This window comes from Thunnus thynnus, chromosome 5 (genome assembly GCF_963924715.1).
Source record: "Thunnus thynnus chromosome 5, fThuThy2.1, whole genome shotgun sequence".
Classification (NCBI taxonomy): domain Eukaryota; kingdom Metazoa; phylum Chordata; class Actinopteri; order Scombriformes; family Scombridae; genus Thunnus; species Thunnus thynnus.
Genome location: NC_089521.1, coordinates 9,971,928 through 9,996,393, shown reverse-complemented (window position 1 = coordinate 9,996,393; position 24,466 = coordinate 9,971,928). Strand labels below are relative to the sequence as shown.

Here is a 24,466-nt window from a genome sequence, read left to right as displayed (position 1 = left end):
GGTTCCTTGTTTTGCTTCTCCTGATACGACCATTTTCACTATGAGTCACCCCAGACATGCATGTAAAAATAGATGAAGTTAGTAGCTGCCATTTGTCAGAAGTGGTTGAAACTCTGGAGACCTAGGTGATACATGACACCCTTAAATATGATGCCTATAGCTAGTCTGAAAAACAAAAATACCATCAAAGAGTAATGTCATAATGGAACAAAGAATAATTGTAAACAGGAAGGATTTTTCTATTCATACACACCGTGTTCACTCACCCAACTAAAGGTCAGCATGCTGTGACTCCAGTTTGTCATCACCAACAAATTAAAATTGTTATATTTTCTGATACTTATTGAGTGTGTTATGTATGAATGAGACAAGTATGTAACAGATTTAGAAAACATTTATTTTCACGAAAGAAAAAAAAAAAAAAGAAAGAAATCAGACCAAACAAGAATATCAAATTCCTCTTCACTACAAAAAATCCATAAGTGTTCTGCAAGTTACATTTCCTCATTTCTGCGAGGAACGCTCCTTGTACGGCGTTAGTCAGCATAATTTGGATTGGTCATAAAGAATGCACCACATGTTGTGATGGCGTTAACGTAATACTCAAGAGAACAAGTGGAAGAGTAAAAAGGAGTGATGTCAGAAAAAGCAAACTGACAAAAAGTCGGGAGTCCTTAGAAAGTTTCGAGGTGTTGCTCGTCTTTACGCGTGGCAGAGGTTTTGATTTTATAAGAAAGAGGGAATTGGGGTGTTAGCCAGTCTTTGCATGTGTCTGTCTCAACTTTTGGGTTGTCGCAGCAGACCACGGATCCTGCGGACCAGAGCCTGGATGAAGGTGTACCTGGAGCGGACTTGGCTGTACAAGCCTTCCACCTCCAACAGCTTCCTCTGCAGAGCCTCCCCGAAACCTGCGGCCATGTCGCTCTTCAGCTGCACGCACACACGAAGAGGAGACAAAAAAAAGAAGGATCAGGAATACTGTTTACATGTATCATATTTATTGTCAAAGCAATAAAGTGTGCAACATGCTCATGCAGCTAGTTGCCGGTTTACAGCCATTTCTTACCAGGTCTAGGTCTTGCTGACTGACTCGGGACAGACCGAGTCCACGACTTGCACTCGACTGCAAACCACCAAATGAGTCTGAAGAAAATAAATATATAAATATAAATAAACATGATTACAATCAAGCTGAATTCACTCAAATCCACATCCAGGGAACAGAAAGGATAGTTGTGCAGGTTAACTGCTAGCTTTGTCAGGTCTCATTCATTTCTTTTCACTCAAATGTACATTTATCTCAAACAACATGTCTCACCGTCTGTGAGGCGTGATCTATATAAACTGGCTCCAGGCAACAGGGAGTCCTTGGGGTCAGTGGGGGTACAGTGCAACAGGTAGTACTCCAGGTGGCGCCACAACACAAATAAACAGGTCTCGATAACATCTGAGGAAGAGGCAGGTCAAGGTGTTTCACAGCAGCTCATTTCAGAGAACTCCATAAGACAAACTAGTGAAGGACAAGGTGCGAGTTGAGTTTTAATTCTGTTATGCTGAAAACGGGTTAAAATTAATATCATTTAGTCTAACACTGTTTGTCGTTTGACTACAACTGTGCTGAAGGATACAGGAGCACAGGGCCAGCAGCTTGGCTCTGTTGTTGATCAGCTGGACCAGTCGTCTCTTGGCCAGCAAGCTCCTCTGGACTGATGAGATTTTCTCCACCCCTCCTGGGCCTGACACCAGGCCTTGGCACAACTACAGAGAAGATGTCTGTGGTTAGAACTGAGGACAAAGCATATTGGAGCCAATAAGGTGCTTAAAATAAAGCATGGATTTTTTTTTTCTTCGTCATTTAACTTGTAAAATCTGCAAATAAATAGAAACAGAAAGCGTATCTAAGGTAACAAATATCTCCAATTGAGTTTGTTCAGTGTGTACAGCAGTGTGGTGAGTGTGAGACTAAGTGAATCAGTGTGATGGTCGATCATTACCTCCTTGAGCTCCTCAGGAGGCAGCTGATCCAGGCTCTGCAGCTTGCCCAGGCTCTGTCTGTGACTCTGGTGGAACCGGAAGAAATCAGCAGCGCTGTTCTTCAGCAGGTATAGGACAAGGCCCAGACTGGGGGCCCGAGAGTAAGCCATTGACGGCAGGGTGGATAAGAGATCTAAAAAAAAAAAAAAAAGAGCCACAGGGTTCAGTCTCATACATGTGGAAAGTGAATAAGTGCTGCTCGTAAAGCTAAAGGGCCTCATGAGATTCTGGTTTTCTAAATTGACATATCAGATTTCAGACACTGAAAAGGATTGAATTTACAAATAGGGGGAACTATTACCATAAAAGAGTAGACAATTTAGTTAGTTTATGTACATTGACAAGTTTGATTCCCTTTCCCTCTTCTTGGCTACGGGCAGAATATCACTGACCTGCACGGCCGCCATCCCTGCCAGCTGGCTCACTGCCAGACGGGCTGAAGAGGCAGATGCTGAACTGGGCCTGGGTTGAGCTCTGCAGAAGCAACGTTTGGCAGTACTCCATGATGTTAGCACACACCTGGGGACAGAGGACAACACTGCTCAGGTCACCCACTTTGGAGAACTGATGAATAATCATGAATATGGAGATAAGACTCCACACACGTTTCAATGCCATCTTCCTACTGTTGTTTGTACTGCTGGAATACCTGAAAGGTATACTTGGTGACTTCTTAATGCTTAAAGGGAAGTTACTGAGAATAAACTTCAAGGAAACCAAGCCGTCATCACCCCCCTCACCCATGTATCTCTTATTACTCCATTTAAAAGAACGCGTTTCCTCAAACCTGTTGCATGGCCACCTCCATCTCCTCTCGTTGCTCTGCTGAGTCTCCAGGTGCAGCAATCTCAGCCTGCTTTAGCAACCTCTCCCGCTCACTCCCTGCCAGACGACCAAGCAGGGACAGACATAGACGCTAAAAAAAACAAAAGAACACATATTAGCAGGGATAGGAAAGCTGGCAGGGGAATGGATAAAAAAAGTTGTAAACAAGATCATCCAAAAGACAAAAAAAACTCATATGTATATATTATATGTGATGAAAACAACACCAGCAATCTAACCTGGAATCTGTTGATGTGACCCTGGAACTCCATAAGAGCAGCACTGTTCACCTCCCCGCCCATCTCAAGGGCACCTGAGAAACAAAGCGGCACATCATCAACACCGCTGACTCATTGCAGACATGTGAATATGTGGTTTGCAGAGGGTAGATAGCAAAGTGAATAAAAAGAGTCACTTTCCGGTTGATGTGGTTGTTATTTTTATACCTGGCAGAGCTGTCTTACTAATGATGCCAGTAAGCAAAGAGAGCTCCTGCAGAGCTCCCTTACTGAGCTCCTGACAGCGCAACAGGGACTGAATGGTGTCTGCATGGACTATCAGCCACTGAAGGACCTACACACACACACACACACACACACACACACACAAACACACACACACACACACACAGAGAGAGACAGGGTTATCAGATAGTTAGAATGTAAGTTTACAGTTAAAAAAACATACATAGAAAATGCAATGCAAATTCAAGTTGTCCAAGATATACTAATGCCTACTATACACTACAAGACTTTGAAAATACTTTTAAAAGAATAAAGTTTGACACACTCTCACATCTAAAGACAATGTGTCATAAGTCACTGAGTTTTATAAGCTTTTGCAAAGACTGAGGATCTTGCAGGGTCACTATTTGCAAGACTACAACTAGATTATTTCCCATCCTGCTCCTGGTGGAAATAAACCCTCCTGTTGTCTTCCCGTCGACCATGCAACTTTTTTCCTCCCGGGTCAATTTTGACTAGGGAGGACAAACGTCCACAGATGCTGTACATTTTAATAAAACACCCCAAGTTCAATTAAAGATGTGATCATTATTTTACTTGCAAAGTGTGTGTGGTATGGAACCATCCATGTGATTTTTAGGCAATTAGAAATCCATATTTCTGATATAAAAACATTTGAAAACGGGTCAAATTTGACCCGAGGACAACAAGAAGAAAAACTGTTGAACAATGGAGCAGAAACTAAAGCAGCTTTTGGTGCCCTTGTGTGTGCAGTGGTTTGTTCCGAAAAACCAGCCAAAAAGATAATGTACATTAGTTAATGCATTTGGTTGTAACTGAACAACTGTGAAGAGAAACAACAGACACTACACGCTGAATGTTCCTGTTATCAACTCATTTTCATTTAACAACAAATTTAAATTTTGAAAAGGTGTTGTCCTATGATTGTATTTTTACAACATTAAAAAAGCTACGCAGTTTATGCAGCTGCCCACAGAAACCATCTTCAAGCATTAACTATCTGGAGCACTTTCAGCTGCAGGATGTTGGAGCATTTCTGTTTGGAAACCCTGTAAACTGCATGAAATACAGTAGAAGCAGCAGCAGCCTGAGTAATAATACAAAGGCAGAAAGTCACGTTTTTAACTTCTCCAACTGGCCTGTAAATACACTGCAGACACATCAACTGACAGGAAGAGGAGGTCATATTATACGGAGAAATATTACCTTTTCTGGATGCATAAATGTAAATGTGACTTATAAAAAAGGGAAGCTAAAGGACAGCGAGAATGCTGAGCTTTCAAGTTTCATTAGGAGTCATTATTAACACCGTCAAGCACATCATGTTTAATTAGGAAAGTAGTTTAAAAACACGCACACAAAGGGCAACCATTTACTGCATACTGCTGTTAGAATCTGAGTACAATTAACTGATAATTAGCCTGATCAGCCACCATCAGTAATCAATATAAACACATATCATTAGGCTGTAAAACATTAATCAAACCAATAACTAACAGCAGTCAATGTCAGACAACCTTATCATACTTAAGCAGTTACCTGGTGACAAAATGTTAACAAATATACATATTTGCAGTTTGGAAAATATTACACCAAACTCCTTTCAAGAAATATGACATATTAACAATAACGTGTCCTCAAAAACAATAACTCTAGAAACACAAGATAAAAGGCGTCATATGACGACAGTCGTCAATTCAGCATCAATATAATCCTTAAAAATAAACTGTATTTGCATACAAACTTTACATTTTGGATTTTGTCGCCTCAACTTGCCTCTATTGGTTAGGTGCACTATTTAAGTGGGAGAAGACGGTGGGAATGAGAAATGAACTGTTTCAAAAATTAAAGATTTTTCACTAAAATAAGTGCTGCTTGGTGAATTAACGCTGAAGTAAACACGGTCTCATACCACTGTTAAATCACTGTCTATCATGTGTTTTTTAAGCTGCCACAGTAACTACTTGGTTTACTGCTTCCTGTTTGGTGCTGGAGAAAGCACACCTGGTCGTTGACACTGTTCACATCATCAAACTTCACTACTTGCATCAGCCAAGACTAAAGACTTACGATAATATCAAAAATGTTTGATTTTATCGGAACGTCAAGATGAGAAAAAGACTGACTTAAGACAGCTGTGAATGAGTTTTATGGCCACCCTACACCAAACAATCAAGATGACGGAAGCTCACCACAACTCTAGCAAAACTCTCATGATTTTATTCCAACAATGGAAATTTGTCTGCAACAGTGAAATCATTTAAAAAGTCACTTGGTGTAAGGATAGTATAAGACCAAGTCCTGCTTCACCTGCATCATCAACCTCAGCAAGTGGAAACTAAGCTAGAAGAAGCCAAAACTGCACTTAGTGGTGTAATGGACTCACTAATAACATACTGACTTTTATGATTTTCACAGCAGAATTAACAAAAAAAATATCCAGAGAAGAACTGTGATACAGTATCTGTGCTTACCTGTGCTGCCCCCTGCTGGTGATTCATAGTGGTAGAGGTCAGGATCACCTGAAAGAGCCTCAGGGTTGGTAAAAGAATCTGCCTGTAGCGGTCCAGAGGGCTGGGGATGAAGCCAGATGGGTCCCTCATCACCCTGTAGACCACAAGGGTACAGGAATGTAGTGAAAATGGGTATTTGAAATTCTCCTTGAGGGACAAGATGCTGATCAACTTGTTCAAAATGTCCATACTTTTCTATCTGCTTCTAATTGTGTTGCTTTAGTGAGGATTTATCATCACAACATACAGTTCATTCTTTACACCAATCAATTGAGAAGTCAGGTCTGAGTGTAAGAAATGTACAGATGCTTTCTCCTTCCCTTTCCACACCCATACCTGTGTGCATCGCTGTCAGGCACCATGTCGAACACCTGACACTCTATCAGCTGTGCCACCAGGCCACAGCGCAGCAGCTCCACGGCTCCCTGGCCCGTCTTAGCCACACGAGTCAGCAGAGCCTGAAAACACACAGCAGAGCTTGTTCCTTCATAATCCTGTACTCACAGAGGCTTTAAACAGAGACTACTGGTCTTATGAAGATTTTGGAGTTAGTATTTTGAAGAGTCCTTAAAGTGAGCAGCAGTTCACGTCTTCTCACCATCTTGCTCTCATAGATGTAGAGTGGTTTGAGGAGGGGCGGCTGAGGTGTGAGCAGGCTCTGCAGGGCGGTGTCATCCTGTCTCAGGCTCTCCACTAATGACCGCAGGTAGCCACTGTTGCAGACGTACACCAGCCACTGATTCTGGCGGTCTATGGACAGGATTCGGTCCAGCACTGCCAGGGCTAGCATCTGACGGACAGGGAGATGAGAAAATGATGTCAAAGTAGGCAAAGGGTGTAGAAAGACTCTTGCCAGGTAGTCAATAAAATAGAGCAGTGTTTGTGTCAGCTATTTAGACTGAATTCTCTCATATGTATTAAGCCTCTCAACAGACCTTTGTATTTATTTTCCAGTGACAACATGTTAACTTCATGTTAGTGGGAGACTGTGCTAAGGACGGTGTGGTTTGGCTCTTACCCTGCTAATTTCATGGCCGTCGCAGGCATCCCTACACACCACCTCCATGAGAGCCTTGCCGTAGCTCTCGATGATGGCGAGGTTCTCTCTCTGCAGCTTGGAGAAGCCATCTTCAGGAGCTGTGAGACGCTCCCACATTGCCTTCCCAGCTGGAGGGACGGAGAAAGAGAGAGAGAAAGATTTTCTCAGAATACAAAATCTGGACGGTGTCCCTTTGAAATAACACGAGGAGACTCATGTAAAATATGTCATACAGCAGTCTGACAACTTATGAGAGAAAATACCACCGAATATAAATTACAACACAGTTGAAATTTAAATAAACTCTGCGTATTTCCCATACTTTGTCTATTAATGTTTCTGTGTGGTACCTGTCTGTAGAGTGTCTGGTTCGTCAGGTTTCTGGGCGATTTGAAGGTAGTACAGCAGGGAGCCATACAGGTGAGCACGCAGACGCTGGTATCCACCTCCTTTAGGTGCAAAGGACAATATTATAAATCAAACCAATATTTATCCTAACTAACCTGTGACCAATAGTGTGGCCTGAAAGGTCAGACATGGATAAAACATGTGTTCTGTATCCCGTGTGAAAATATGACTTTCTGAGTGAAATGGGTTTGAAGTTATCACTAACCAGTACAAAGGATGAAGTCCAGCAGCTTGCGGAGGATCAGGTGTAGGGCGGAATTGGCGATGGAGGCAAAGCCGGAGGATGCTTCTAATCCCACCCCTTGCTGCTGCTCAGACAGCACTGATTGGCTGAGGTGGGCGGTCAGAGTGAAGACTGCTCCAGCAACGATGGGCATCAGTTCTCCTGCTGCATCCTCAGATAATACCTAGACAACACATGGTAACATTTACATTTAGTTGTTAAAGCAACCAATAGATTTTAGGTATTAGCAATGTCAACTCTTGCAGAAACTCACCAGCGATTTGTCATGTTTTGTAATGTAATGAATGCTGAATAAAAGCCATCACATCCTTAATGATGTTTCCTACTATGACTATGGGGTAGTTTTTCATAAACAACTTCATCCAAAAAACAGTGAAAATGCAGTAATTCCACCCTCCATGTGACAAACATCCACACTGACCTTATCGTGCAGGTCTAGCAGCAGGTCTCTGATGATGAGCTGTCTGTCATCAGCAGGTATGAGATCAGCAGGGCAGGCAGTCAGAAGCGTCTCCACCAGGCTCCTCCAGGACTGCAGCGCATGTCGCTTTGCGCTCAGACTCCGACGGACGCGGTTACGTTCCACCACCTGCTGCAGGATCGAATTCACCTCCTAGGAGAATACACCCAGCATGAAAAGAGACTACAATTAAAAAAAAAATTGTCCAATGCATGTTGGCTCCTCTTTGGTTATTCCTGGCCCACACATAAAAATAAAACGTGTTGCTCAAGTTACAACACACAAAATAAGTCCCATTATTTTGATTTCACTCACCTCCATTAACAGGGGTCTCTGTCCAATGGCTGCCATTCCTTGCAGCGCATTCACCTCAGCAACCAGCACTCTATGGAGCAACTGTGAGGAAAATTAAAACGTAATATGACATCAGACTACGGATCAGTGGCAGTTCAAACACTAACAAAAAACATGAAACAATACAATAGCGAATGAGGAGATCACATGTTCGACCTACAAACTCACCTTAACATTGCACACAGTGTGTCCTTGCTCGTTGACATGTTCGCAGTTGGAGATCACCTGCTCTATCTGAGTCCGCTCGAAGAAGTCCAGCTGAAGCAGCTCAGGCATATCCTGACTGAACTCGATGGCATCCAGCACACTCAGCAACTTCCTGCGCACTGATGGCATTAAACAAGGACTTGATGAGAGTCAAAACAAATGTGGTATAAATCTAAAGAAACAAGCTCCTTAATGATCAGGCTGTATTTAGCTTGTAATATTCAACTGAAATGTGTACAAAAGGATTAACAAACCTTTAGAAACTGTGTCAAAGTGGAGGAAACCACTGACTGATCTGGTCTCTTCCTCCATTCCTGATTCCCCATCAGCTAAGAAGAAAAATTACGAGATTGTTAGGTTAATGCATTGAGTAGCTTTGTTGTGCAATCGTGGTGATTGTGAGTTTGAGTGTGCATGTGAGGATGTTGGCAGACTTTGACAAATGACTTTTAAAGTTCTTTTAAACTACTATTAAGAGTAACATCTCATACAAATTTCTGTAAAACCAATACACATGAAAAAGAAAATGTCAATTGTCATAAAAAAAAAACATAAAATAATTTCAACAAAGGAAATATTACATCCTCATCCACTGAAAAGAGTAACTATTAATGCCTTATATTTGGAGAATCAAACTCCTCTTCCCTTAGAGGACAAACACCCGTGGTAACACATCCCATACCTGTATGCTGAGTGTGTGGCTGGTCATCCAGCAGAAGGCTGACGAGGCGTTGTGTATGTGAACGCTGGCGGTTCAGCGAGGTCACCCTCAGCTCGATTGCAGCCGTTTTCATGAGCCAAGACATCTGTGAGAGGGCAGCAATCTGGTTACCTGAGGGGAGCAGAAAGTAGAATCAAGGACATGAGAGGAAAAGATCATTTACTGTTATTGTATTTTCAACAATTTATACATTCACATTTCAACAGCGACATACATCCAGTCAACAAGGTCAAAAGTTTGTACACGCTTTTTCATTCCCTTGCATGAAAAAGTGTCCAAACTTTTAAATGGTACTGTAGCTTTGTAAAATTAAATCATTATTTATGCCATTTCCTGGCTTTGTGTTTTATATTTAGATTTCAAGGACACACATTTTCCATTCATTATTTCCTTAAGCCAGGAAACCAGTTATTTCTGCTCTTGTTATTACATATTTTAGGACCAAAGGGATCAAGAGTGACCCTGTACTCACTGGGCAGGATGAAGGGTAAGTGCTGCAGGTGAGAGAACAGGAAGTCCTGGCTGGTCCTCAAATAGCGCATGGTGGGTCCAGATGTGTCTGAGCAGGCACACAGCTGGTAGATCACCTGAAAGCGAGATGAATCATCATATAGAGCACACACTAGTTCCAATTACATATTCATACAACAAGGCCTAAAATGCAAAAGTAAAGATGCTACTGAGACTGATCTACATGTCAAAGTGTCTCATATCTGGGCATTCAGAGTAGAGAGTGAAGCAGACCTGGTAGCAGAGCTCAGCGAGATGTGGGGCCTGCTGTGTGAGTACAGGTCCTGATCGCTTCTCAGTGCCTCTCTGCAGCAGACTCAGGATGGCGTGCAGGCAGCTCCGTGGACATCCCAACACACCTGTAACACACAACAAACATCATGAAGTCAACTAAGTGACTCTCTGCTACCTGAAACCCCCCAAAATGATGCTAAAATCACAACAGCCATCGGAATCAGCATGTGAGAGGCTGTGGTTGTGGTCTGACCTGGGTCCTGGAGGTTGGTTGAGGACACGGGCTTCTTGACTTCGTAGCCCAGGAGATACAGAGCCAGATTGGGTGTCTTCAGCTCCAAAGAAGTGATGAGAAGGTTCAAGATATGAATCTGGGTTTCGTGTCGTATTCTTGCCACCTTCTTTTGTGGGTCTGAGTCTGGAAATTTAAGAAGAAGGTGGGTTCTAGTGTGATAGTTTTAATAACAATAAGACATCAATAAGACTTGATGAGGAACGTGTCTCTCACCATCTCCTTTCTCGGTTCCTTCCTCTGCCTCTTCGTTGTCCAGACACTCCACGAAGCCTGCCATCAGCTTGTCACTTACAGTCTGAGGGACAGAGACAAAAAAGCTCTTAACTTCAAAAACATCAAAAGTAAAAATAAGTTTAATTCTAATTTTATCCGCATTGAAAGGTCTATATCAAAAGTGGAATGAGAAGTAAAATATGCAAATAATAATAAATAAAGCTACTGTACAATATATGTATTTTTTTTTTACTGGTTATCATTTTGTAAAATATCCTGTAGGCTACAGACTTGCTTGTACCTGGTCGTGTGTGAAATCTCCCACCAGTCTAATCTGAATGTTGGGGTAGTTGGCGATACGACGCAGGATCTTGGCACTCTGGAAGGCAGCCTCTGGGTTGGAGCTGCTGTGGTACAGATACCTGCCAAGGGAAAACATAACTTAGTTACACTCATTTTGCCTTTTAAGGAGTATAATTACTTGATACATGACGTACAATGCCTCCTGGCGAGATCTGACATATAAAACTTTACTAACTAGTAAAAAAAATGGAGACGGGAAATGCAAACAAGATCAGATTCAGCAAAAATCACAACCACAGGGTCAATATCACAGCTTGTAGCACCACCTGGATGCTCTTACCTGGCAATATTGACGATGTGATCAGCCCTGCGGGTTTGAGGACTGACCCCCTGTAGGAGCTGTTCTAGTGGTGAAACCAGCAGGGAGGCCTGGCTCTCTCTGAGGAGATCCATGAACACCACCTCCTTCTGCAGAGCCAAGTCCAGTAGGCACAGGCAGTGCATCACCGCCGACTCCAAGTGCTTCTTACCTGTAGGGGAGAAGTAATGTAGCATATCGTCAGAATAAACAACTACACCCACAAGCAATCTAGCCCTCTTTCTCTGACAGCAGCTGCGTATGTTCTCTCACCAGGGAAGGGCGCATAAGTGTCCAGCTGGCGCACACCCTCCTCCAGCAGGCTGAGGCAGAGCGCCAGCATGGGCGAGTCATTGAGCAGATGGAACATGATGCTGTGCCCGGGGGGTTTGTGGGCCTGGACCTGCTCTCCCTGCAGCTCCACCATCTCCTGGACAAAGTCTGACGGCTGCGGCTCATAGTCTCGAAGTAGCTTGTGGAACACTTCCAGGGCGGAGTCAGCTACCTCCCACTGAGAGAAAAGAAAAGAAAAGAACAGATATATGTGAAGGTCAAAAGAGCATGCATGCATATTGCAGTTCAGTTACATGTCGTCACCTCGTGAAGGCACCGGGAGAGCGCTACACTGCACTTTACCTTCTCAGCTGGACGACGATACGCTCTCGTGGGGAAGGCGAGGAACACAGAGTCACGCAGGAAGTTCAGGTAGGGTTGAAAGCCTGGCACACGTAGCCCTGCACCCAAATTAACAGGCAGACTGCTCTCCACCAATGTGCTGATCAGATGACAGAAGCCTCGTGTCAGAGGGTACTCCTCACAGCTCGACTCGATCTCATTCAGCTCCACCTGAGAGCCCAGAAAACAAGTCAGAACGTTTGCCAGCCGAGTGTGCGGCCTCCTTTATATCGCATTATATGACAGGTTTCAGTGGATTTTTATTGATGATGAGAACCATCACATAAAACAAAATAAATCATCTATGATGCAGCTCAGCATCAGAGACCCAATTACAAAGTGCTAATTTTACCACAGCATAACATTTAAAAGACATCAACTCACACACTTCTTGTCTGCATTATTTTCTATTACAACACATTTGAATCTTGATTTTTTCTTATATTTATTTTAATTTAGGAAATCAGTCAAATGTTGTCTTTTTGCAAAACAAATTAAAAATGATCTTGGCAGCCCCAAATGGTCTAATTTTTTGCTGTTCCAACTAATGAACCTTCTTTTTTGCCTTTCTTTAAGTTGAGAGTGCTAAACTGCCTTTCACCTCAATTCCAGCTGCCTGCCTCTGTCCCGGGGCTCGCACCGTCTGAAGGATCTGTGATAAAACAACATGGAGTTACAAAACTTTAGAAAATCTGCCACAAAAATATATCTAACAGCACACGATGCAAAACTCTCACAACAGTAAGAATCAAATGTTTTAGACAAGGATGATAGTAGAATACTTGAGCCCTTTATTGACAGGAGTATACAACTTCAGACTAGATCCTCAGAATTTTAGAGAAGTCCGTTATTCATATGACAAATGCTAAAATGCAGTTGTATGTATTTATAAAGGCCAACCTGTGTGTACTCCAGTGACTGCCAGAGAGACGCAGCGATCTCTGGTGACTTCCCAAAGGCCGCCAGGCAGAGCAGAAGCTCAGCCTTCAGGACGGGCGGAACGCTGCACTGTAGCAACCCCAACATCACTACAACTGGGGTCCACTGGGGATGCTCACACAATGCCAGTCGAGCATTTTCACTCTGGAAAACACACACACACAGCACATCAACAGTTAGATTAAGAATTTTCTAAAACAGTCTCAGCCACCTGAATATAAATAACTTTTCCTAGAAGTGTGGAAAACATCAACATAAAAGTAATATGGAGACAAAAACACATATCTTTGTGACATACCCATGTAATGATGGCAGTGAGTAACTGCAAAAATGACGTGAGTCCTTCCAGCTCTCTTTGGGTGATGCCTCTAAGTGGTGGGTGGCGGTATTGTGCTGCATCTGGATTTGGAAGATCTCTTCGCAAGTTCTCATGGTAGAGCATAAGGGAGTGAAAAAAGTGTTCCCAGGACACTGGGCTGCCTGATACTCCCTGGATGTTGTCACCTGCATAAATGTGCACCAAGTTAGTTGGTATTTATTTGGATATACATTAAACTAAAGCAATAGTCTTTTTCAATCTGATGTTCAAATCACCTAAATTTGAAATTAAAGTGACACATTGACCATGAAACTACAGTCTTAGGATTTGATATGAAGTCTGTGCATCAGTCCTTTCATAGTAACTATTGAATAAAACCACAAAAATAGTAGAAACTATAATAGAAGAAATGCTCATCCAAGATTATCACAAATCTAATCAATTACTCCCAGCTGCACCTTCAAACATTCATTGGTTTCAGATATCAGTCTGCAAAAATGTACATTTTTCTTCAATCCCAGAAAAAGTTATGGCAACGCTCTGATCTTACTGTGTGTGGCTCCATTGGTTTTAAGCAGGCTGAAGCAGTAGTGGGCACACTGAGGACCATTGGCGAGACCTTTTAGCATACGGAGATAGGAGATATAGAGGGTGGAGGGCAGAAGGTCTCCCATCTGACGCACAAACTTGGACAAAACCACCTGCAACCAAAGTACAGGAAAGAAAAAAAAATCAACATTAAGTAACATTTTGATACCTTTTACAACTACTTTCTGTGTCAGCACAGTCAGACTTTTGCTGGGACAAGGAGAACACTGCTCCTACCTGTTTATGTGGAGGCCTTTGCAGTGCCATTCCCAGATAGGATCCCTGCAGGGAGGTGTGTTGGAGTGACTCTGTGGGACACCAGAACTCCAGACCCAGCTCCAACCCAAATGGGTCCTTACTGTAAAACTCTCCAATCTGGAAAAAAACAAAAAAGGTACCAACATTGTGACTAACAACTTAAACCTAAGTTTTTACTCCTCAAAATTTTTGAGAAATTTTTTTTTTTCTGTTCTTAAATGTCTACTAACTGCACTTGCACATCCCCACATGCCTTTCAGAGAAGTAGTGAGAGTAAGAAGAAGCAGCTTATTCTATTCCTGCACTTAGTACATCCAATCTCTATATCACTTTGAAGGTAACATCATCAGTTCACTAATTATGTATGCAAAAAGGTTATGTTAGATATGTGTGTGTAAAGAAGACTGACAAGGGTCATGAGGTGCTCTAAATCCTTGCGCAATGGCGTTGGAATCTCACTGTCCATCTGTACGGACATGTGCACCAGACGGGCGTCCTCATCCGCACGGTTACGTAGATGCTTCACCTATAAAAAAAAAAAAAAAAAAAAGCACATACATGTAAATTAAATATTTAAGTAGGAAGCAAATTCTGACAAGGGGGCGTTACAACATTATAGCCATACAAAAACATCCTTTACTTTGGTAAAAACATTGTAAAGGCCATCACTCACCTTCATTGGCATTAATGCCAGGAAGTCGGTGATGAGTGAATGAAGGCGGCGGATGAAAAACTCTTCCTGGGCAAAACTCTCACATCCCAGAATGCCTTCCTTCATAAATAAGAAGACGTCTCCCAGTAGAGCCTGGTCAGCCAGATTCTCGTCGCCCTCAGTGAATTCATGCAGGGCTGCACAGCACACACATGCAAACATGCTACATTTAAATGGCTAATATTTTCACATTTCTTCAAAAAAGGTTTTCTTCAAATGGTTAGATGACATATTCAACGCACATCCAAGAAATAGGAGCCTTACCTGAGCCCTGTGGTAGCTGGGAAAGGACCCTGAGAGACAGAGCCCAAGCCAGTCGACACACAGCCTGCAGACCTGGAAGCTTCCACTGTTTGCCATCCATCAGACGACTGTGCACTGCAGATACATACTGCTTCTCTGTCAGCAGGGGCAGCGCCTGCAGCAGATCTAGAGAAACACAACACACAAGTTCTTAGTTTTTAGTGGATTTAAGTGACTTCAATAAAAGTTCAACTTGAAGACATAACAGGTGTTTTCACCTTCTCTATCTTCAGTCCCCTGCTCTATGAAGCTGACATCCAAGCAGTAGAGCAGTGCCATGACCAGAGCCATGTTCACACTGTCCAATGAGCCGTCAGCTTGAGCTGTCACTGTCTCCAGGTGGTCAATGAGAGCGAGAGTGTCATCTTCAGTCAAAGGTGATTGGCAGGTCCATGAAAACAGACTGTCTGCCAGGGCCTGTCGGCATTCTTTGATGAGGTCAGAAACCTGAGGAAGAATGGAAGTTAAATATAGATTAGTCAGTTAATCGATTAGTTGCCAACTATTGAATTAATCGCAAACTCATTCGATAATCGATTTGGTGTCATTTTTTAAGAAAACAATGTCTAAATTCTCTGATTCCAGCTTCGCAAATGTGAATATTTTCTAGTTTATTTAGTTTTCTATGATAGTAAACTGAATATCTTTGGGTTGTGGACTGTTGGATGGGACAAAAGAAGACATTTGAGGAAGCCCCCTTGTGCTTTGGGTAACGGTGATCGAGATTTTTCACTATTTTCTGACATTTTATACACCAAACAATCGATTTAAATCAAGAAAATAATCGACAGATTAATCAATAATGAAAGTAATCATTAGTTGCAGCCCTAGTTAAATGTTGTCAATATTCCTCTCTTTATGTTCCTCCACCTCATGATGTTTCTAATTCAGTTACAACCACAAAGCTACTGGCTTTGCAGTAGTCCAGTATGATTGATAATGAATATAATGGGAAGATGATTATGTTTGTGTTAAACTAATGCAAAAAATTATCACATTATCACGCACCTCCTTCCTGTGCTTTTCATTGCCCAGGCCCCGCTCTTTCTGTAGCCGTTCAAACTCACGAGTCACATTAATCTCTGACACCAAGGTTAGGATGCGTTTGGTCAGACCCTGGCTCATCAGTTCATCTGTAAAACGTGTTGTCAAAGCCACCAGCTCTCCACTAAGTGAGAAAACAAATAACAGTACAGATAAGCAGAAATTATATGTGAGTAAAATAAAAAAGGAAAATAACATACTTTTGGTGTGGAGCTTTTAAGCTTTCCGTCATTGTAAATACTAAAAGCAGCACGAGGAGACAGCATTGTTACCTCAGATCCAGGGTGAAGGTCTTGCCATGGCGTGACTGGATTAGCGTACGCAGAGAGTTGGCCACACAAAGCCTCCCATCCCAGTAGAGGAGCACAGCCACTAGTCCTCGTGTCAGACCTGGAAAATGGGGCTGCTGGTGTTCACCTGGAGAAAGACGAGGATATTCAGAGAGTCAGTTGTGAGAAATTATCAGCCATCTGTACTTCTCAAAGTCATGCAAGGCTTCGCCTCCTAATCAAAAACAAAATAGCAACTATATACAAATGAGTGCTGTATCTATTAAACAAAATACATCGCCACATTTTCTGCATCATTTTCTTCATAAATTTGAAAGACAACACTGCCAGACTTGTATGTTATGTCTTTTTCTTATGTCCACTTTACCTGCCAACAGAAGCTCCAAAGCTGCCAGCTCTCCAATATCAAACAGATCACTGAGGATGAAGGCCTCTGAGAGAAGCTGCTCTGGAAGGAGACGTGACCCCTGCTGACCTTGGATGGCGATGCCTTCTGTGCTGGCTTTACGCACCTTCTCTCTCTGCTCTGCACTCTTAGGCTAAAAATGATGATAAGATCAGATGTTCTTGACTTTAAACTCTCAGACACAGTGTATGCCAAAACATTAGTCCCATCTGCTCCAAGGTTGTTGCAGGCTACACAGGAAGAATGGAAATTTAACTTTCAAATATACGCAACATCTCACCGGGTTCTTAAAGAGTGACAGAAAGTGTGGTTTGTGTTTCTTCAGCTGCAGGTCGAGGAGGTGGACGCTCTCTGGTTGCCTCCTCAACACAGCCCCGTCCACTGTCTCCCACAGCTCCTTCAGCGGCCCCCACAGACTGGCTCCTACATGAATACATAAGCTCTCAAAGGTCTCATCTCATCACACATGCACACGACTGATCTCTAGCACTCCTCTTGTGCTACTTTCTTAAAACCATACTTGGCATTGTCATCTCTTACCTTGTGCATCATGTGTATCCCATATAAAGTATGGTGCATAACATAGCTGTAAAGTTCTATTTGCTGAATCCTGCCCTAATAAGTGGACTCCATTCTGGCAATAAATGTAAGCTAATAATCATTGATCAATCAATCATTGTGAAGATAGTTGTGTTGTGTGTAATTACATTGAGAGCCACCAAATTCCTGGTATGTGTAAACATACTTGGCCAATAAAGATGATTCTGGTCAATAATCCCGTTGTATAATCCAAAGTAGTTGTCTCTGACAGGACTGATCTTGGGAAATTACTTTTTCATATCGTTGACATTGTGAACCTATTTCATCACCAGTACATATGTGGTCCTCATATATAAATCATGTGGCCATGAGATTGTCAGCAATGGACAAGTACCAATTAACTTGTCTTAATAATAAATTACATAATTGTAAGTATTTCTTTACCTTTTATGTTTGTTATTATAGTTTTAGGTTTGTTATTCAGTTACACTTAATAATTACTGTCTAGCCAACGTTACCATTAAGCAGCAACAATAAAGTCTGTACAAATAAATCTGTGCAGCAAGTAAACAACTGACACTGACAGGTGTTCAGCAGGCTCAGTCGGTGGCTACTTTAACACTGACTTTAATAATTGTTACAAGAACCTGTCAGTTGAAGTTGGGCAGTTGGGCGTGACACAACAAAACAAACATGCCACACATGCAAAATATTTCTTCTAACAAGTCAGTTCGTTTCAGTTTTGTTTCCAAATAAAGTAAACTCGTCTGCCGGTCCATTTAGCGAGTGTTGGAGAGTTTCAGAAAAGTCACGTTTCCCCGTATAGCATGATTTTAACGTGAAAACAAGTTAGGTGTAAACGTGTTTGTCTTCTAACTTAAGTTTAAACCAACTAACCTAACCTGGCGTTAAACTGCAGGCTAGGCTACGTTAGCCTAGCAGCCTTGAGTGATCTCTCACCATGTGGTCTAAACATTGGACACACGACTAAAGTGACACTTAAAAACGAACATGTATATTATGTATGTATGTAAAACAGCATTCAATAGCTGTGGCTGGAAATGAACGCAATTAAGTTACTTAATGAAAGAAATATAGTTCATACCCGAATTTACCGCCATCTGCGCCGCCATGATACACTCTGAAAATCGGACAGAAGCGTCTGGTGTTGTGCCGGTCTGAAATTTAAAACTATCACGTTTTCATAAACATAGTTTGGTCACATTTGCTGAACAAAAAATCTCCACTTCTAATTTGATGTGTATACTGAGTAAACAAGTAAACTACATCTTTTTAAACACTGCTGCAATTCTGTATAATCTCTTCAGGCAAGGTCTTCGGACCCCTCGGATGGGAATTGTAGTCCTCCAGTAGAGTAGTCTAAAAGTCATTTATGTGGACTTCTTGTATATTTAATTTTTATTTGCTATCGTACAAATTCCCTTCTCTTTAAAATATTATTTTCTATGAAGCTTCGATAAAGTAATTCTTGTGTTTCGCTGTGACACATTAGTGAACCACATGCGGAACAAATACTTGTTCCGCCCTGATTTTGACCCGTACTATTTTGACGTAACACCAACATGTCCACACCGTGTTGATTTGACAGCTACGGAGCGGTGACCGCTGAGAATAAAATCTATTGTACATGACTTAAAAAAAACACCGCTGGCGTAAATGTTGTGTCGCATTAAAGTGGGTTAGGGGGCATTTGATCATCAACAATGGCGCGGGTTGTCAAAGTGTTTCGGACTCTGCGGAATCACTGGAAGAAGTCCACGTTTGCTGCGTGCGTCCTGTCTTACGGCGGGTACTGGCTGTACGGTAAACACTGGTGAGTAAGTTATACCTAAGTTATAGTGTTTTCACGGTCTGGATAGTGCACACAGGCCTGTTCATGTGTCTTATATTTTGTGTGTTTTTAGTGACAATGTTCTGCGGAGAGAGGCTTGTCTAGAGGCCAGGGTAAGACATCACGTATTACTGATGATTAACTATAATATATATATTATGTCATCCACATAAACCAAAGTCTTTCTCAAGTGTTTATAAACCTCATCATCATCATCATCTCTGTTAGGAGTATGGGCGTCAACAGATAGCGCCACAGGAGCGGCTGAGGAAAGCCACTGTGATCTTGAACCCTGCTGCTTGCAGTGGGTAAGAAGACTTAAAACCTTTTTAACTGACACTTTAGTTTGGGTTTTGTCCCCCTCAGAATAACCCCCTGTCTCAATCTCCCACAGGAAAGCCAATCAGCTGTTTGAAAAGAATGCTGCTCCCATTTTACACCTGGCTGGTGTGGAGATTACGATAGTCAAGGTATCATTTGTTGTTTAATCGTAGACTAATTACATCATTGCTGTTAGTGGCTCCAGTAGAGATCACCCAATGTGACATAATGTTTATATTGTTTGTTCCTCTACAGACTGATTATGAAGGTCAGGCAAAAAAACTGATGGATGTTATGGAACAGACAGACATGCTGATCGTGGCCGGAGGGGATGGCACCTTGCAGGAAGTCATCACTGGTTTACTGCGAAGGCCAGATGAAGTAAGTGTTATACAGTATATGTGTTGATCCGTTATCATGATCTCGTCGTCTATTTATTGCCTTTATACAGTTTAGTTTTTGGTTAACTGGCTGCTAAATGAGACGAGGAGAGATTGATCAATTTCACTGATGGACGTTTTATGACTACAGGACACATTCAGTAATATACCAATTGGATTCATTCCACTGGGATCTAACAATTCCCTGAGTCCAGGTCTTCATCTCCTCAGTGACAACAAGGTCAAGTGAGTATCTTGTCGAAATCACTCTGAAAAAAATCCTGATTGTTCTGATCACGCAATCCTATACATGTGATGATAAACTTTGTATTGGAATAGAGCTGAAAATTTCTCTTTTAACTGTTCATTAGAAAATTAATCACCAACTATTTTGATAATCATATAATTGTTTTCCATATCTTTGGATTTTTGACTTTTTGAAAAATCCAAACATTTAAAAACGTCACCTTGAGCTCTGGAAAATTACGATGACTTTTAATAAGCTAAACAATTTATAGATGAATCAAGGAAATATTTGTAAGATAAAACAGTGAATTTAATAGCTGTAGCCCAATATAGGATGTTGCTCCCTGAGTAAATATACAATATGGGGTTTCCTCATAAGTAACTTCGACTTGTCTTTCCACTTCATAAAATTTCCAGAGACATTACATCAGCAACACTGTCCATCCTGAAGGGAGAAACGGTGCCGCTGGATGTGCTACAAATCAAAGTGAGAAACTGGTTCTGTTTGTCTTATCTTAGTGTTTGTCTTGAATGCAGATGTTTGTTTATGTCAGTATTTGTTTTCAGGATAAATTAAGAAATAATTAAAGAAATTTGCTTTGAAATGAATTCACTATGTGTAATTTGAAATGTCAGTGAAATTATCATGAAAGAATCGTATTTTGTTTATGTGTGTGTTTCCAGGGGGAGAAAGAGCAGCCAGTCTTTGCTCTGACGGGACTGCGTTGGGGTGCTTTTAGAGATGTGGCTGCAACAATCAGCAAGTAAGATCACACAATTAGTCCCTCAAATTATAAACCATGACATGATCCCCCATACAAAATAAAATTTCCATTGATATTTCCACATAGATATTGGTACCTTGGACCACTGAAAACAAGTGCAGCTCATTGGTTTAGCACTCTACGGGTAAGAGTTATATTTTTTTATCTAAACTTATTTGGGTCACTGAATATCTGATGTATATGGGTGTAATTTGGGGTCAAGTTTATAAAGATCAACACAAACTGTATGCTATCACCAGCTTTAGCAAAATATGTTGTTATCTCATTGAATCAGCAGTCTACAAAATATTGTAGATGTCATCAGATTATTCTTCCTGTTTACTTGTCACTTGTGGCTGTAATAATTCTGTGTTGACAGATAAGATCAGATGAGATACACTTTATTGTCCCCTCAGGGGAATTTTTCTCAGGCTGTAATGCAGCTTTACTGCATCACAAAACATTTATCTCCCAAGCATATTTACTCACATGCAGTACATACATACATACCAACAAAAACAAACAAACAAATACAATAAGACCAATGACATCAATAAAAACCGATACAGCCTGTAAAACCAGGAAAATAATATTGCACCAGTATCGCACATTGTAGGAGAATATTGCACCTTCAACATATGACCAACAATGATGTACCGTTGTAAAATCTCTCAGGAGTGGCCCTTGGTCCGGGAAGTCTCAGTGACCTACCTGCCTCCCAGCCTTCGGCCCCTTGACCTGCCCCCTCAGAAGCCCCTCAGGCCCAACCTGCTCTACCGCATTGGCCGCAGACTGAAGAACTACTGGTACCCACCTGTTGAAGGTATAGTGTACATGATTGTGTCGATTCACAAATCTTAACAATTAAAGATTATGAGTTCCACAGTCATGTTTCTATTGTGTGTGTTTGTTTATTCAGAACCTCCAAAAGTGGAAGAGCCAGAGAAGTGGGAAGAGCAGCAGCTGTCTACATTAGAGCTGTTTATTCAAACGCAAAACAAAAACCCTGTTGAGATGGTCAGTCTAAAAGTGCATTTTAATAAGACACCAAATACCTATCTGTTCCTTTTTAAAATCTTTTCCTTCAAAATCTAATTTATGTAATTTTTTTCCTATTTATTTGAACTTACAGCGCATAAATGACTCCCTGATGATCTGTGCAGAGCCGGACGACTTCACTGTGGGCGAGTTCATCACTGTTGGGTCAGTAGTTTGTCATTAGTCTACTGCACTGCAATCAATTCTATTGAGGTGATACATATGACATGGAAGTTCATACGAAGTGTTCATGCAAAAGTAAAACAAAGTCAATGTTTTTCATTACAGAAAGAAAAAAGAAGAGGACCCAAGTTTATTCACTAAAAACTCCACAAAACTGGAAGTCAGTGCTTGCCAGCTGCATCTGCCAGAGGTCAGAAGTTCTTTTAAAGGACCAGTGTGTAGGATTTAGTGGCATCTAGTGGTGAGGTTGCAGATGGCAACCAATTGAATACCCCTCCCCTCCCCCTCCCCTTCCAAGCATGTAGGAGAACCTACAGTGGCCACGAAAAATGCAAAAGGCCCTCTCTAGAGCCAGTGTTTGGTTTGTCCGTTGGGCTACTGTACAAACATGGCGGTGCAACATGGTGGCCTCTGTGGAAGAGGACCCGCTCCCTATGTAGATATAAAGGGCTCATTCTAAGGTAACGAAAACACAACAGTTCTTATTTTCAGGTGATTATACACTAATGAAAACATACTTATGAATATTATATTCCAAATCTGCCAAGTCCATTCTGCTAGATGCCACTAAATTCTACACACTGCACCTTTAAGTGACTTGGTCCTTATTGACTGTCTCATCAAAGCAAATCAAACCTATTTCTGGATTGTGCTCATGTTAGTCAGTACATGCTGAAGCTTGGTGTATTTTGTCTTGACATTCAACTTTGTGTCCCTCCCAACCCTGCAGGGTACCGGTGGCTTCTACAACATCGACAACGAAGAATACGAGGCCATGCCTGTAGAGGTACGGCTGTTGCCACGGAAACTACGCTTCTTCATCAATACAGAGCGCAGAGAGCAGCTCCTATCACAGACGCAGTGAGGAGAAAAACATAACAACGGAACGGAGACAAAAACAGTAGGACAAAAACTGACTTGATAGAAACACAAAAGCAACGGACCAGATGCCAAGATACTCTGATCTCATTTTGAAAACAGATGTGTCCATTTTCCAGCAGTTTTAAACAATCATGAAATGCTGATGTCTGTTTTACTACATGTAAACACTGATTAAACATTCAGTTATTTATTTTTAACAATTATGAAAAATATTACATTACATGCTGTTGAATATAAAAGGACCAAGGCTTTGTTTTTCTATTGTCTTACAAAAGGACTTTATGTTTACTGAATGGCTTTCTATTGCCGTCACATTTCAACTTGGTCAATAAAAAGATGTACGTCCAATTCATCACACAGTGTTTTCATACCAGTGTGACACTTTGTACAGAACAGGGGTACAGGCATGGATGTGAGGGGGTGAAGTAGACATTGAAGCCTCTGTCAAGCCTGTGTTAGAAAATGAGAAGAGACTGTAGTTCTGTCTGAGATGATCTACAGGGAGAAAGGAGCGGGCAGAATGATGGACATGTTGTCATGGAGAAGGGAGGGACTGACAGCCATTGGCCGCCAAACACAAGATGCAGTCTGAGGTATAGCATAATGCAAGTGGTGGAATGTTACAAATGACATTTGTGTACATTTTTGAGAGATACTTGTACATTTTACTTTACTACATTTATTTGAGAGCTTTAGTAACTAGTTACTTTTGGGTTAAGATTATATTTCTTCTTTCCTTCATCAGTAATCATCTCAAGATAAACCCAAGTTTATCTTGTGAGCTAGAGGGTCCAAAGAGGTCAGGAACCACAGGTCTGAAGTACGTGACTGTATATATTTTATAGCCTGATTGATACTGGATTATTGAGGCCGATACCAATACTTCTTTTAGGGAGGGTTTATCTGATGATATATTGGTTTATAGTATTTTTTATGTAAACACATAACATAAATAAATTCAATATGGTATCAGATTTTCATTTATTTTTTAAAATTATGATTAAGATACTAAGTGGGACCTTTTATAGTGTAAAAGTCATTTGTCAGTGCTCTCTGGTGGATGAACTATGTAAACGTGACACTGTTTTTGGATTACCTGAAACCTAGTTTGGCATTTGTGTACTGCAGATTCTTGTTGGCCTACATTTACAGCAATACTGATATATCTGCCATAAGCTGGTATCAACTGATACCAATACATTGATGTACTGGCATCTGAATAACTAGCTCTGCCTTGTCCAGATTATTGGGTTAGTTGTTTTGTGTTACTTTGAGATGTATCTTGGAAAGCAATGAAAGTAGTGATACTAGTATGTAGTTCATTATATGAGAGTTTGTTGAAAAATAGAGCAACCAGACAGACATGGGTCAGTGGTTGGGACATAAAAAGGGAGACCAAAGTCTAAGTTTCAGGTCTTTAGTAGTAGGAGGCGAGAAGAGAGGTAATGTGATTCTGAGTCAGCAGGGCAGGAAGGAGTAACACAGGACATGGTGAGGGTAGCAGGATGAGGTCTATTAAAAAG

At 41.5% G+C, this 24,466-nt stretch overlaps 2 protein-coding genes across 2 annotated transcripts; one reads left to right on the top strand and one right to left on the bottom strand.

Annotated features, from left to right (window-relative positions):
• Positions 1-376: 376 nt before the first annotated feature.
• On the bottom strand, positions 377-18,508 carry nup205 (nucleoporin 205). Its single transcript, XM_067589095.1, has 42 exons — positions 18,383-18,508; positions 17,018-17,160; positions 16,699-16,870; positions 16,314-16,458; positions 16,006-16,165; positions 15,216-15,444; positions 14,959-15,123; positions 14,656-14,831; positions 14,392-14,508; positions 13,962-14,099; positions 13,687-13,837; positions 13,116-13,321; positions 12,779-12,961; positions 12,480-12,530; positions 11,840-12,049; positions 11,477-11,714; positions 11,186-11,375; positions 10,844-10,964; positions 10,543-10,624; positions 10,288-10,452; positions 10,035-10,159; positions 9,763-9,877; positions 9,252-9,401; positions 8,824-8,898; positions 8,531-8,688; positions 8,324-8,404; positions 7,970-8,161; positions 7,510-7,711; positions 7,247-7,345; positions 6,876-7,024; positions 6,456-6,647; positions 6,194-6,315; positions 5,819-5,951; positions 3,306-3,432; positions 3,099-3,172; positions 2,822-2,950; positions 2,427-2,553; positions 1,995-2,167; positions 1,629-1,758; positions 1,319-1,447; positions 1,067-1,143; positions 377-930 (listed from the first exon to the last, which is right to left on the bottom strand). The coding sequence occupies exons 1-42, from the start codon at positions 18,408-18,410 to the stop codon at positions 778-780; spliced, it is 5,982 nt and encodes a 1,993-aa protein (XP_067445196.1). The 5' UTR covers positions 18,411-18,508; the 3' UTR covers positions 377-777.
• Positions 18,509-18,837: 329 nt separating this feature from the next.
• agk (acylglycerol kinase) lies at positions 18,838-23,295 on the top strand. Its single transcript, XM_067589112.1, has 14 exons — positions 18,838-19,111; positions 19,203-19,242; positions 19,358-19,437; positions 19,524-19,599; positions 19,706-19,831; positions 19,982-20,076; positions 20,494-20,563; positions 20,761-20,840; positions 20,928-20,985; positions 21,516-21,663; positions 21,760-21,857; positions 21,973-22,043; positions 22,167-22,251; positions 22,792-23,295. The coding sequence occupies exons 1-14, from the start codon at positions 19,002-19,004 to the stop codon at positions 22,924-22,926; spliced, it is 1,272 nt and encodes a 423-aa protein (XP_067445213.1). The 5' UTR covers positions 18,838-19,001; the 3' UTR covers positions 22,927-23,295.
• Positions 23,296-24,466: the final 1,171 nt, after the last annotated feature.